The sequence below is a fragment of the Pipistrellus kuhlii genome, unplaced genomic scaffold (genome assembly GCF_014108245.1).
Source record: "Pipistrellus kuhlii isolate mPipKuh1 unplaced genomic scaffold, mPipKuh1.p scaffold_m20_p_1, whole genome shotgun sequence".
Taxonomy (NCBI): Eukaryota; Metazoa; Chordata; class Mammalia; order Chiroptera; family Vespertilionidae; genus Pipistrellus; species Pipistrellus kuhlii.
Window position 1 is genome coordinate 114,502,883 of NW_023425404.1, and position 16,329 is coordinate 114,519,211.

The window sequence follows — 16,329 nt, forward strand, 5'->3', positions numbered from 1 at the left end:
TGTCAAGAAGTTGTGTATGCTTATATTTGTGTCAGAAGTCAATCTATAAAAAAAGGAAGAGTGATTATTATTGTCACTAATTTTATTTTAATGATAAAAGTGTATGTTCATATTTGGGGAGGTGTTTTTGAGCAAATCATATAAACTAAATTAGCAATCCTCATATATATTGATAAGCATGTAATCCTAATATATTGATAAGCATGCATTCTGGGTCAGCTATACCTGTAAAAACTTTTAATACAAAATAAAGAACTATTTGAAAAAATGCAATACTAGTTTTTTCACTTAAATATAACTCCAGTTAGAAATATGGGTAATATTTTTTTAATGAGTTCATTCTATTTTTGCTTACTGCTCCAAAATAAGAGCTAATGAAGAAATAGCTTAGAAAAATCTCTGAGTCTCTATAGACTTCAGTTTCTACTTTAAAGAAATATTTGAGAACATAAAAAGGGGTATAAAAATTACTTTCAGGATTCCATTGTTATTTATGTGTATTTATAATTTTAATATTTATTGTTTGTCCTATGTAAAAAAATGTGAAGTGAACTTTAATAGAAAACAAATAGACATATAAACATTGCAGCTATGGAAGACAGATGAATAATGTGAGAAGTGTTTTACAGTAGTCTGGTGGTTTTTTACTGGTTTTCCTTTATTTGGTGGAAAGAGGATTTCAAAATTTGAATGTTCAGAATATTTCTAGACTGGACTATAATTCCTATAGAGACTTAACTGTCATACACTATTCATTATATAACTCAGAACTTTGAATTTTTCTGAGTATAGTTAATATATTATTTTTAGCTCACTGAAGGCAAAAGAAAGAATTCTTACATCTGTTCAGCCTTTTTTCTCTCCCAACTTAGTTACTGTGCTCCTTAGCAATATTGACCAAATTGTTCACACTCTGTTCCTGACACTTAACTAAGTGTCTGTTACTTGTAGGCTCTTGATAAGTATTTGCTGAAAGAATACAAAATGAGCTCAACTCCCTTTATCTTGTGTATTTTCTATGCTCAGAATTAGATCAGTGTAAGGTAACATGTTCAGTCTAAAAATCCAGGAGTAACACATTTGTCACTAATTTCATTTTAATGGTTAAAGTGTATGTTAATACTTGGGGATGGGTTTTTTGAGCAAGTTATATAAACTTCATTTATCCTCAGCTCTTTTAAAAAAAAAAATACATTTTATTGATTTTCTTACAGAGAAGGGGAGGAATAGAGAGTTTAAAACATTGATGAGAAAGAAACATCATTAGTTGCCTCCTGCATACCTCCTCCTGGGGATGTGCCCTCAACCAAGGTACATGCCTTGACCAGACTCAAACCTGGGACCCTTGAGTCCGCAGGCTGACACTCTATCCACTGAGCCAAACCAGTTAGGGCTATTCTAAGCTCTTTTATGAAAGTTTACCTTCAATTTGTCCAATAGTCAAAGTAAGAGATTGATACTAATTTGGTATGGCAAATCAGAATTACCATTTATAATGTATTTATAAATATTAAAGTAGAATAAAACTGATTTGCTCTTTTATCTATCAAATTTGCCTTTAGTAGTAGTAGTAGTAGTAGTAGTAGTAGTATTTTAATCCTCACCCAAGGAATGAGGATATTTCTTTTATTTTTAATTAAATCTTTATTGTTTAAAATTTTACATATGTCCCCCTCCCCCCAATTGACCTTTTCTAGCCTATCCCCAACTCCTGCCCCAGGCCTTCACCACCCTATTGTTTGTATCCATGGGTTTATGCATATATACATACAGGATCTTTGGCTGATTTGCTTATGATAAAAAAAATATATTTTTAACCATTCTCCTAGAGCTATATAAAGAGTAAAGAGATTGATTCTAGGAAACATTGTCCTAATTAACAGAGAAATCAAATAAATATCCCAAGTCATACTCATTTTGAAAATTACTGGTTGTAGAATTACCAAAGATTTTTGTTTGTTTGTTTGTTTCTAAATCAAGTTACCCTAGTTGGTAAATTGGCAATCATTTGTCCATGTTCAGGATATTTTAAAATATAATTAAAATTTGTCATATTATAAAAGGTAAAACAATTGGATGGTACAAATGGATAAATGAGTAAAATTAACTTCTCATGCATGAATTAACCTTTATAATTTCACCCCTAGATTCAAGAAGACCACATCCCCACACCTAGATTTAGAGTTGACTTTAGGGTACCTGAGTATAGGGCTTCCACATTTGGAATACCGAAAATTAGTAGTAGCCATGGTGATATAGTAGAATTTATTCTTTAATATATTTAGTTGGTTAGCAGTCAATGTCTGACTACTCATTCAGAACATAATCTGAACTGACTGTCCAGCGAGCAAGATACATTAGAATAAGTTAATAAATTCATAACTTACAGGAAACAACAAGGATGCAGAAAAATTAGTGATAGGTGGTGACATCAGGGACATTTAGGACTTCATTCTAAGTCTACCATGGCTAAATGTCTGTGTCCAACTTCAGTGTAGATTTAGGCAAGCACTGAAATGCTTCCTCCATTTCTTTGGAAGTTATGTGATGATATTCTGATATGATTAAAAAAAAGGGATATAAATGAGAATAAAGCTATTTTGCTGCTTTCTCTAGCACAATAAATTATATAAAACTTCTATCTAGGTTTCCATTTCTTTCCTTTATCTTCTAATAGCCACTATATTTTTCTATGTCACTGATTTGGCTAACTCTTCTTGACTGCATTTAGATTATCTAAAGACTAGTCCCTGATAAGGACTCTTTTATAATTTAATATTTTCCTTCATCATTTCTTACTTGTGAGAAGTTCATCAATACATGAGGTATTTGTAGTTTTGGAAACTGCAGAGCTCAATACCCTTGCTATATATTTTATTCACTAAATTTGAAAGAAAGACAAAAATAAATCTAAGCAATAATTATATAGGTATGACAGGCTTGTTTTCACATTCCATTTAGAAATTTTAAAATATTTATCACTTTCAGGATATAACAACATTGATTACCACACTGTTCAAAAGCACTAATTAATTTCTATGAATTTTACATAGAATGTTTTTACTAGATAAAATAATCCTATATAATAAAACCCTAATATGCAAATTGACCTAAAGGTGAAATCACTGGTCACTATGACAAGCACTGACAACAGGGTGCAGATGCTTAATGCAGGAGCTGCCCCCTGGTGGTCAGTGTCCCACTCATCCAGAAGCTGGGCTCATGGCTGGTGAGCAGAGGGGCAGTGGCGGGAGCCTTTCCTGCCTCCGTTGCAGGTAGATGGTAAGGAGTGAGGGGTCTTAGATTGTGAGAGAACCTGGACTGTGAGAGGGATGTCTAACTGCCAGCAGGCGACATCCTCCAAGAAGTCCCGTTCTGCAAGAGAACACAGGCTGGGCTGAGGGACCCCTCTCCTTCCCCCCAGTGCATGATTTTCCTGGACCAGGTCTCCAGTATCTTTATATTTCTCTTGTTCATTGACATGCTCTCCTTATTTATTCTCCTTTTTCCTGGTAAAACATTTTAAACACACAAAACAGACAATATGTTTAGTATATTAATTAGTAATATGTAAGTGTTTAGAAGAAACTGAGAAGAATACAGTAACTCTTTAACTGAGTTATATAGGGAAATTCTAAAATAGCAATTGTTTCTAAAGATATAAATACTTAATTACCCTAGAAGATTAGGCCATGTTATGACAGGTGAAATGCAATTTAAGCACCATTTAATGAGTATTGGAGAAAATAGATTTAGAATTCCTCTCCAGCTGACTCAGTTTAATGTTCATTATTCTAATGTACCACTTGCCTTAATCCATGCTGCATCACTTGTTCCCTTTTTAAAATCTGTTTTTAATTTTTAATTGAAGGATAAAAGACTTGACTTGGGCTATAGCACTAGAAACACACACTTTTTTAAGATCTTGCTTCAGTTTTTAAAAAGAGTGAAGTGGGAGGTGTTTTCTTGCTTATTTATATACTTCCCCCTTCCAAAAATATTTTACTTCTTTGAAGAGTATCTGTATAATGCTAAAAGACAGATGATAAATTAATTGGCATCTTAATTTTATACTCTAGTGCCAGTTTTTCCTTTTGGAAGTTCAAGAAATGTAATAAATGTGGAGATTGTCTTGGGACAACATGTGAGGAACATGAAGCAAGAGAAATTGAATTATCTGTGGTGACTCCCATTTCTTCTAAGGAGATTTCATCTCCCCTATGAAACTCTGAGATTTTAAAAGGGGGAGACATCTAGAAGGGGAAAAAAAAGCTCTTTTGTTACTTAAACAACTCAGTTGTCAAAAAGATTTTGGCAGATCTTTTTCTGTATTAAAAGGACTCTCACTCTTAGAGATCTTTTGGCCAAAGGAACAGCAGATTTGTAATGACTACATGAATCCTTACTCTGTGGTCAGATAATGTCCCAAGCCAAGCCTAACTCAGCAAAATTGTCTCCAAGAATTTATAAGCTAAAATTTAACAAGAAAGTTAAAATGGTCCTACCTTCCTAAAGAGAAAATGACACTATAAGTATAAAACCCAAGTATGAAATAAATCAATTGATTCTTTCTCTTTGCTCTTTAGCACAATACAAATAACTATACCTCAAGGAAGTAAAATATTTTCCGCAGAGGTAGAATATAATTAAACAGAAAATATAACACTCCTCCCCACCACCACCACACACACACACACACACTACAATTATTCTAAAAGCACTCAAGATAGCCCTTCAAAGAAGAATGTCTGAGTTCCTAATAGTGGAGCCCAAGCTGAGGTGAGTTGTGCAATGCTGACAGCCATTCACAACAGGTTCAAATTTTAAAGTACATTTAAAAGGGTTAACAAATAATCCCAATGCCAGCCCCTTTCCAAAACAATACACATGCAAACAGCAGGGAGGGAGGTGGGAGGAACATCACTAGAAGACATAGCATGCTGCCCTGGCATTGACCCCATAATCCCTAAGAGGTCTCTAATCTTATGCTTTGTGAACTCCGCTCACATTCATGAACTTTAATGTAGGTCCATAGCTCTGAGTCTTGGGCTTTACTAAATTTCTGTCACCCCATATCAAACATTAAAAATCTTAAGTGTATTTACCAGAGAGAGAATCAAGTATACTTTCAATAATTTTCCCATCTAAGATGCTGAGGAGATTTTGCAGAACTTGACCCAAGTTCTAGAGATGTGTGAAAGGAAATAATAAAGAAAAGCCAGCATGCAAATGTGTGACTGTTCATGGCAATTCTTACTTTATAGCGACTTAGCAGTGAGTGGGTAAGAGAATAATCAAGTTACTATATTATCTGTAGAGTTCTTGTGACTAACAGTATTATTTCTTAATATTACCACACAGTATCTTTGACCCCACCTTGAAATTTCAGCATTTAGAATTTGGCCCCAGCCTTTTTAAAGGAGTCACAATTTCTACGATAAAACCTTCATAAATGTAGATAATATACATATCACATTTATCACAGTGCATAACATGTTCAACAGATGACACCTACCAGGTCAGATTCAGAGGACAAAAAGCACTTCCAAGTAAAACTCCCTTAATAATCTGGCATTGTAATTTGCATATTAGTTGCTTAAAATACAAACAATTATTGCTTGGAAAAAATATTTGTTTTCTTCAATAGGATAAAAATACTTCCAATGGTTTTATATATACCTTTGTTAACAGTACTCAAGAAAATGTCATCCCATGGAGGTATTTTGAGAACAATAGTCAAGGACCAAGGAGGCCTGGGTTCCAGCCCTGCTCTGTTGCTTACACAGTGCGCTCAGCTAGGATGGAACAAAGTTCTCTTCATGTGTGTCCCAGGGCCCAGCTCTGCCCACCACTGGGGCTCTCTGCTCCCAGACATTCTGCTCTCCATTGTCCTGGTTGTGAAATATGTTGCAACACCCATCTTATGCTTCTCTGTCCCACACTGAATAAATTGATTTCTTGACAAGCAGAATAACAGTAACTCACCATCATCCCCTTTGTGGCAATATACATCCTTAGAACTATACCCCAAGACTATATGGTCTAATAAAGCCATTTTTAAGTTTAAAATTCTTTCAGACATTATCATTCTCATTGTTGTAACTCTAATGGTTGTCATTGTAACCAAAGAAAAGGCAAGTAAGCCTCCAGACCACCAAGGCTTCTTGTGTGCCAGCTGAATCCAAGAACACTGGAATTTGAGCTGTTTGGAAGCATTATTGAAGTTGTTTGATTTAATAGTCAATGATAACTTCGCACTGCCCATTATATTATTACAATAAAAGCATAACTTGAAAGAACGTTAAAGAAACACTTAGAAATTAAAAACTGAAATATGTATTTATTTAGGGCATGTAACAATAACTTTCACAGGGGCTAAAAAGGGTAAAATGTTATTAACACAAAATGTTTTTGCAGCGTGGCAAAGCAAGGCACTACAGCATGAGAGACATTTGTACTTTGAAGTTGTTTTTCCCTCCGCCCTCGTGGGTGGTCTTAGATCCCAGAGCAGAGACCTCTTCAGGGTCAAAGAACTGATATTCCTTCTCACTTCTTTGCTTAACCCTTTGGAAAGACAACCTGGGATTACTTTCATTATGGTACATTAATTCATTAAAGGTTATGGTAGTTAACTTTTAAACTGAGTGCTATCCTTTATTAAAAATTAAAAAAAAACATCAGTTTTCTGAGTCCTATTTGTTCTTTAAATATAAATGCAATTCCATTTTTAACTGTATTTGTGCCTTCCATCAAAATAATTTAACAGCAGAAATTATTTTCTAAAGCAGAAGCACAACAGATATTTCAACTCCCACGTAATAGCACTGCAAAATTTGGTAACATCTGCATATTTTCTTTACTAATTATAGAGTTAGTCTGAAGTTAATTATATGAAACTGATTTTTTTCCCCAACACAAATCTTATATATCACATTTAGTTTAATTGGTACTTTGAATGATAAATTGTTTTTCAGCTAGAGCATATTGTTTGATATTGCTAATGAAATGATTTTTAATGTTCAGCTTAGCTATTACAGAGTAATATTTTGTTTTATACTTTTAAATATAATGTTCCATTGTAGAACACTAACATAATAATTACTTTTTCAAAATTTTCAGTATCCTAATATATGAAAAGCCAGGGGCTGTCACAACCAAAACAACCAGATGGATGACCAAACACAGGCTGTAAGGGGCAACAAGGCTGGCAGGGGGGTTAGTGAGGGATGACCAAACAACTGAACAGCAGGCTGCATGGGATGACCAGGCCAGTAGGGGAGAGCAGTTGGGGTGACCAGGCTGACAGGGTGGCTTTTGGGGGCAACCATGCTGGTGAGGGGGCATTTGGGGACAACCAGGCCAAAGAGAGGGGCTGTTAGGGATGACCAGGTGAGCAGGAAGGACAGTTGGGGCAACCAGTCAGCAGGGAGGCAGTGAGGGGTGGCCAGACCAGCAAGGGGGCAGTTATGGGCAACCAGGCTGGTAGGAGGGTCATTTGGGGGCAACCATGATGGCAGGGGAGTAAATAAGGGGCAACCATGACAGCGGGAGGTGCAATTAGGGCAACCAAGCCAGTGGGGGGCAGTTGAAAGTGACCAGATCGGCTGGGGGCGGGGGGCAGTTAGGAGCAACCAGGCCAGCAGTAAGGGCAGTTAGGGGCAACCAGGCTGGCAGAGGGGGCTAGTTAGGGGCGACTAGGCCAACAGAGGTGGGCAATTAGAGGCAATCAGGCCAGCAGGCAGAGGTGGTTAGGGGTGATCAGGTCAGACTGGCAGGGGGACAGTTAGAGGCAATCAGGCAGGAAGGTGAGTGGTTAGAAGCCCCGTGCATGAATTTCATGCACCAGGCCTCTAGTAACATTATAAAAAAGCACTGCAATACTGGTAGGAGATAGTTTTATAATTCAGCTATATATGAATCTTTCAATTACAGCATATATTTGTGTTAGTATTGTTTAATATTTTTGCATTCACTATTCTTGAGTATTATAAGCAGTACCATGTATGCACATAATGGTTCTATACACACATCTATAAATAGGGCTTGTCATTCTTAGTAATGATGCCAATTTCATCTTCAGGGCATAAATGGGCCCTGCAATGAGATGCAATGGAAGGTAACAAAATGTACATCTCAATATTATAAAGTTTATGTCATTTCTATTCATTTAATTCAACAAATATTTATTATATCATGTGTACATGTGCTCAGTTCTGGTACTATCATCTATGTCAGGGGTCTTCAAACTTCTCTCATTATGAGAATCACCTGGTGGAGGTGTTAAAACACAGATTCCTGATAGCACTTCTTACAGTTGGGATCCAGGAATCTGTGTTTTAACAACTCCACCAGGTGATTCTCATAATGAGAGAAGTTTGAAGACCCCTGAATGTGGACAAGGGTAGAAAAAATAATTAAGAGACTCACCTGACAAACAGCAAAACAGCACAGCAGAGGATGATCAGAGAAGCTCTCAGCACACATGGCCTTGTCTGGAACCATACCAATGATGACAGCATCACCAGATTTCAGGAACTTTGGGCCATCTTCCAGATTTTTCCCAGAAGGATGGTCAATCTTCTCAGCTCACCAAATTTGTAAGCACTGTGAGTTGGGTAACAAGCCAGCACAGCGGCATATCCAGCACTGATTTGACCTGGATGGTTCAGGGTAATCACCTGAGCTGTGAAGCGGCTTTTAGTGGTGGGTCATGTTTGCTATCACAAGACATGTTGTCAGGAGAAACATCTTTGACACATTTTAAAAATATATATTTTATTGATTTTTTACAGAGAGGAAGGGAGAGGGATAAAGAGTTAGAAACATCTGTGAGAGAGTAACATCTATCAGCTGCCTCCTGCATCCCCCCGCCCCCCCCGGGGATGTGCCAACAACCAAGGTACATGCCCTTGTCCAGAATTGAACCTTGGGACCGTTCAGTTCGCAGGCCGACACTCTATCCACTGAGCCAAACTGGTTAGGCAGACACATTCTTGACAATGAAGTCCATACAATCCCAGATGAGCTTCATTCAAAGCTTTGGTTGCATTTCAACAGACTTTACTTCAGTTGAGCATTGACTGGAGCAAAGGTGACCACCATGCCACATTTAAGAGAACTGTTCTCCCCCCTGCCCACAGAGACTGTACTAACAGCACCAATTTTATCAACATCAGGGACAGATGCAGGAGCTTGTCAGTTGGATGAATTGGTGGTAGGATGCACCCCAGAGCTTTAAGCAGCGTGCTTCCACTGCACTGGCATCTTCATGGCCGACTTTCCATTCCTTGAACCAAGGCCAGTTAGCACTTCGCTGCACCATGTTGTTGCCATTCCAATCAGGAATCGGCACAAACACTATATGTCAGGGTTGTAGCCAATTTCCACATGGCAGGTTCTTCCCTAACAATTTCCTCACATCTCTTCTGACTATAAGGCAGCTCAGTGGAATCCATTTTGCTAATGTGAACAATTAGTTGTTTCACACCCAGTGTTGTATGTGCCAGAGGGAATGCTCACAGGTTTGCCCATTCTTGAGGTAGATCCCTGCTTCTAATATACCAACACCAGCAACAACAATCAAGGCAGCGCAGTCAGCCTGAGATGTGCCTGTAATCATGTTTTTTTAATACAATCTCTGTGTCCTGGGGCATCAATGATGGTCACATAATAGTTGCTGGTCTCAAGTTTCCACAGGGAGATACCCATGGTGATACCACACTCATGTTCAGCTTTCAGTGTATCCAAGACCTAGGCATACTTGAAGGAGCCCTTCTGCGTCTCAGTAGCCTTATTTTCAAGTTTTTCAATGGTTCTTTTGTTGATCCTACCACATTTATAAAAGATGTTGGAATCTACATGTGCAATAAGGATGCTGATATGAGTCTTTTCCTTTCCTATTTTGGCTTACATTTAGCAGTGGTTTTTAGGACACCTGTGTTCTGGAGGCAAAACCATTGCAAAAATAGCTTCATAGAGACGTTTGAGTGAATTAATTTCTTCCTTTAGCTTCTGAGTATATCAGGTCTTTAGACTAACTCCTGACAATTGTGTTTTAAGGGATTTTCAATAACTGGGGCACTACCTATTGGTAGAAATATGCTAAAAATTGGGCAGGTAAAACACAAGAGAATGGATATCAGTGTTTCAGTATGTAAGTAGTTACTTCTAGGTAATGCATTGATAAAATGTTTTCTTCAAATTAGAGCTTTCTTTTTATGAATTAGATATTATCTTTCAATGAGGTCATGTCAGTAAGACAAATAAAATGAGTTGTAAAGGTTATTGTCATAAATAGTTAAAATAGCAATGTTCAGTTAGGGGGAAAAAGATCAAGTGGGATTTTAAACAATAAGAAGCATGTATTTAACATTTATGGGGTTCTTAATGTATCTATTAATATTATAACATACTGTGGCAGATAGTATGTTAAGTGCTTTATATATATTATTTGATTTCATTAGCATGTAATACCATGAAATATGTACTTTTATTATCCTCATGTTTCAGATAAGGAAACTGTGGCCAGAGAAGCTAAATTCAGATTATACAAAGTTAATCAGGGATTGAGCCAGATTCCCACACAGGTCCAGTGTGATTCTGAAGTCTTTCTTAACTGCTACTCTGTGTTGGTCTCTTCCTGTTTAAACCAACAAACAAGTTGGTTGTGAATTTTACTAAGCCCTCAGCACTCCACCCACAAAATATATGATAGATGTGAAGAAATAATGGTTCACTTACAAAACATCCCACTGAATGTTTAGCAACCTGTTTTCTCACATTTCTGGCAATGGATTTTGTTATATATTGAACTACAATAGATTCAACACAGTAATAAGCTAAATTTCTAGAAGTTGCATAAAAACACATTCCAGGCTTTTGTTGCCCGATGACTTTATTTTGATTCAGATATTCTGTGAACATCTTAAACTTTGGTCAGCAATGTAGAAAATTATTTTATAATTGTTTTAGTGAAAACCCAGATATTAGCAAAAAAAAGTAATCTGAGGCATCAAATACTGTTTTAAAAATAATAATTAAAATATACCTTTGAAAAATCTTCTTTACATTGAATAACATTTTTAAATTAATTTATTGAATATATATTTATATGTGAATGATATTTTATATGCATCTATTTCTAAATTTATGTTTTTATAATAGAAAAAAGTGCATGCTAAAGGACTTAAATATTACTTTTTTCTTCACCTTTAAAACTAACGGAAAGTTGTTTGTTTGTTTTTGTTCTCACAGCTGAATTTTTATTCCTCTTGTGGGGTGTTTATCTCTGCTATGCAGTGCGGACAGTCCCATCAGCATTTCATGAGCCACGCTATATGGCTGTTGCAGTTCACAATGAGCTGATTATATCTGCTATATTCCATACAATTAGGCAAGTGATCTGTAGAGCTAGAAAATAATTGTTTTATATTTCTGATGTGTTGCAGTTTAATTTAAATAACAAAATTTGGATAAGATGAATAATGGAAAGATTTAGGAAGATGATTATATATTTATAAATTTCTTTGGCTCAGAAATGGCAAATGAATATAGTTTTTAAAAATATATATTTTTACTGATTTTAGAGGGAAAAAGGAAGGAAAAAGGAAAGAGAGAAAGAAACATCAAAGATGAGAGAGAATCATTGATTGGCTGCCTCCTGCACCAATGGGGATCGAACCGACGATTCTAGCATGTTCCCTGACTGGGAATCAAACCATGACCTCCTATTATGCATTCAATTAGGGTTGCCCAGGCCTTCATTCTTCTGTGATGAAAATATGTCATAGAAACAGTAAAATTTCTTTTTCCTTCTTCTATTTTTATTTTTCTTAATAGAGCTTCCAAGCTTCTAGTGTTTTACATAGAGATCTTGTTAGATTGCTAACCTGGTGAATTCTCATTTCAGATTTGTCCTTGCCTCAAGGCTTCAGTCTGATTGGATGTTGATGCTGTATTTTGCACATACTCATTTGACTGTGACAGTCACCATTGGGTTACTTTTGATTCCAAAGGTATTCCTCTGACATTACTTTTCTCTTCCAAGACAATTATCTTACATGAGCCTCAAGTTGTTTCTTCTTTGAAACGACCTGGCATTATAGGCACATATATAGGCACAGGGAGGGGGGATCTGCTTGACATCTAAAGTGTTTTTAAAGCTCCCTCCTCAGGAAACCAGATGTCTGTTTTCTTTGGGGATCTATTAAATATGTCACATAATTGTTAAATGACAATTAGTACAAATCTCATCATCTGTTTTAGTCCTTTTCCAAGCATTTCAATATCCAGTTATGTTTTAACTATTATGAGTTCAAAGTGGCTTTCATAGTAGCTATAACATCAAAATAATTTTTAAAAGAGAATTATACTGTTCTAAGAATTCTCTTATTTTGGATTTATATTCAGAGAAATTGTTTTAAACATTCGGGTACTTTTTATTTAAATAGAAATAATTATAATATTGTGCATAGAAAAACCTTGCTTAGTAATGATAGATTATGACAAAGACTTATGTAGTCAGCATAATGAAGCAAGGCAAATGGGCCAGGACTCAATACATGGATCCTAAATTCAGATTTCACCCCAGACAAACTGTATAATATGATGTTAGCCAAGACTTTTTATCTCCCTGAGTTTGTTTCCAAATCTATGACAAGATCATGATAGCAATAAGGTTGCCTGGAGTGAAATAAAATATCAGAGAACAAACAGATAACATAAATGATAGCATTATCATTATTTCCTCTTTTACAAGAGCTCATTCTTGATCACTGCCACCCAATACTATTAGCATGGCTGAAACAAGAACTATGATTTCCCGTCTTTCACCCCAAGCTTTATCTCAACCCTCAGACTTAACCACACATTAAAATGCAGCCTAATTGAAAAGGCCTAATGATTATTTTTAAAAAGCAAATACCTATTTTCTTCCTTATTTCAATTATACCAAAAGGCCAAATTCTCATGGATTAGTCTGTTACTGTGACTTATCTTAACCATTTTTATACTTTGCATAATATGATAACATTAGATGTATGTATACTCAGATTATTTATTCATTCATTCAATAAGTTGTTATTGAGGTCCAAAGAAAATTGAAAACATAGGTTCATACAAAAATTTGTACATAAATGTTCATAGCTGTGCTATTCATTCTAGCCAAAAAATGGAAGTAACCCAAATCTCCATCAACTAATAAGTGTATAAATAAAAGTGGCATATCCATACAGTGGAATATTATTCATCAATAAAAAAGAATGAAGCACTGATACATGCCACACCTTGTACAAAACTTGATAACATTTTGCTGAGTGAATGAAGCCAGACACAAAAGGCCACATATTGTATGATTCAACTTATGTGAAAAGTCCAGGTTAGACAGCTCTATAGAGACATTAAGCACTTTAGAGACTGTCATGGGCTAAGGTTGGGCAGAGGACAAATGGAAATGACTGCTTAATGAGTTAAAGGTTTCTTTTTGGGATATTGAAAATATTCTGTAAGTCAACCTTGTGTCTACACTAAAAACCATGGAATTGTATAATTTTATGGCATGTGAATTACTATATCTCAATAACAGATCATTTAAAAAAGTATGGAGGGGCTTTGCTAAGCACTATTCTAGATCCTGGAATATAGTAGTGGACAGATAAAAATCTGTGCTCTTATGGTAATTATATTCTGGAGGACAGGATGAGAAAGAAAAGATAAATATCTGAAATACTATTTTAGAAATAAGCACAAATAAAAATTAAAAAGTAGAAAGTGGACAATATCTGTCAAATAACTGTTTCTTAAACTCAAGGTAGTCTCTAAGCCTTTGCTCAAAGGAAAAAAAACACAAACCTTCATTCTCATAAATAAGCTCCAGGTGATTTGACTAGTAGCATGGGGTATTTTACAGGACAGGGACTATATTTTATTCATCTTTTCAGCCTTAAGTTGGTGGCACATGTTGGAACCACAAACATAAGTAGAATAGTGCAGGAAAGGCTCATCAGTTTCTTTGGTTTCTCAGCCAGTTCCACTTACAAACCATTCATTGTTACTTAAAAAGAAAATTACCATTTCACATGGTATCTCATATTTATGTTTACTTTCCTACCCATATATTTTAATAGACAATAACATTAAAATATCTCTATTATCAAAGGGTGTTCTGTTGATATTTTTAAAAAATATGCTTTACTGATTTCAGAGAGGAAGGGAAAGAGAGAGAGAAATAGAAACATCAATGATGAGAGAGAATCATTGATCTGCTGCCTCCTGCATGCTCCCTACAGGGGGACCTAGGGATTGAGCTTGCAACCAGGCATGTGCCCTGATGGGGAATCAAACCATGACTTCCTTGTTCATAGGTTGGCACTCAACCACTGAGCCATAGCTGCTGGGCAATGACAAGCTGGGAGAAGAGCATCCACCCATGTTCTCTATGTTCTCTCAATTTTCACAGGACAATCACTTGATTTACATATTGTGTAAAGAGTGGCTGAGTTGTTTTACTTCTCCCTGCTTTCCATCATTTACCCAATTCACTCTTCCTCCCTTCTCCTTTTGAAAAATAGAGATAGCAAGAACACATGAAACTGAAAAATATCAAAACATCACATGAAAATAATAAAAATATGTCAAAATATGATGAAGGAGGGACTTGAGAATAATGAGCTTGAGAAAAAAAAATAGATAATTTCACTGACTCTTTTAATTTTGTACTTAGATACCATGTAGCCCAGAGTTCTTTAGGCTGAGCAGCACTGTGCTGAGAGATCCATGCTTGTTTAAGACCTCACTGTCAACACTGTGAGAATGAAATGCAGATAACCTTTTCCTCGGGTCTTAAAAGTAGACCTTTAAAAAGTACTTTAATTTTTTTTAAATTACAGTTGACAAGCAATATTATATTAGTTTCAGTTGCACAACATAGTGATTAGACATTTATATAACTTACAAGTTGATGCCCCCAATAAGTCTAGTACCCACTTGGCACCATACATACTTATTACAATATCACCAACTATATTCCCTCTGCTATACTTTACATTCCTGTGATTATTTTTATGACTATCAATTTGTACTCCTTACTCCCTTCACCTTTTGAAAGTAGACTTTTTAAAAGCTATGTGTAGTAGACTGAAAGTCACATTTCTGTGATCAGGGCCAATTGTGTCCAGAGGTGAAATACACCCTCCCCTATGTGAAGCAACATGATAAACATGAGGTAGACCCTACTGCTAAAAAAATAAAAATAAAAATAAATAAAATAAATAAAATCCCATCTAGCTGTCACTGGGTCTAAATTGCTACTCTCAGAGAATATTTCTGTGCATTCTGTACTTCTTTACAAAGTGCAGATATTATGGAAGAGGAGAAATGTAAGTTGACACTGGGAGCCTAGACAAAAATCAAACAGGGAACGAAGTACCTCAAGTGTGTGACATGGAAAGCAAAACACTAATAGAGCAGCAAAATTTGGTAAAGAGTTTAATGAACCAATTCATCTAAGCTGAAGAAATGATAATAACATTAGGACTTTCAGAAATTTGTTATGAAAGTGCTATGTCTTACAATAATGTCTAGAGCTCAGATTGAATATCTATTTCAGTTTTCACATTCAAGCAATAATCCACGAGATGACATTGCTACAGAAGCATATGAGGATGAGCTAGACATGGGCCGGTCTGGATCCTACCTGAACAGCAGTATCAACTCAGCTTGGAGCGAGCACAGCTTGGATCCAGAGGACATCCGGGTAATACCAGTATTTCTTTTTTATTTCAGATTAGTCCCATTTATACTGGCAAACATGCGTGGGTTGGTGTATATGTGTGTTCATGTGTGTGCATATGTGAAAGAAAATGAGAAAGTGTGTGCTTATGTACAAACTGAAGACATAAAGAGTTAATCCTGTTCTAAAACATGTAATCATGGTATAAATTATAGTGCACAAACCAATCTTGATAGGCTCAACTAACTTTTTGACAGCCATAATTATGAGCTTGTTATACATGTTCCATAATATGGTTTATGATATTTTGCTGTGAGAAGAGAGCCTGGATTAATTAAAATAATATGTGGCAATATGTCAGCATTTGGAGAAAGATGTTTTTAGTATTCGATGGTTTGCTATCCCCTAAACCTAATCTAACATTAGGTACAACTTCATCAATGGCTACATGATGTTTCCAATATTATTGCAGGGATACGTTTTATCAGTAGACAATATGGTATGTTTTATTATGGTCCAGGTTCTGTCTGGCCCACAAAATTTGCAAGTTCAAAGTTCTTGCTCCATAAAGCAGGACTAGCATGCATGGGTGTATGTCTTAA

The 16,329-nt window shown here is 35.9% G+C and overlaps 1 protein-coding gene across 1 annotated transcript in view; it reads left to right on the top strand.

Annotated features, from left to right (window-relative positions):
• GPR158 (G protein-coupled receptor 158) overlaps positions 1-16,329 on the top strand; it is a 327,705-nt gene that overhangs the window by 306,848 nt on the left and 4,528 nt on the right. The window contains exons 8-10 of the mRNA XM_036460202.2: positions 11,254-11,392; positions 11,909-12,014; positions 15,605-15,751. Of these exons, the coding sequence (XP_036316095.1) occupies positions 11,254-11,392; positions 11,909-12,014; positions 15,605-15,751 (392 nt within the window). The remainder of the gene's footprint in view (positions 1-11,253; positions 11,393-11,908; positions 12,015-15,604; positions 15,752-16,329) is intronic.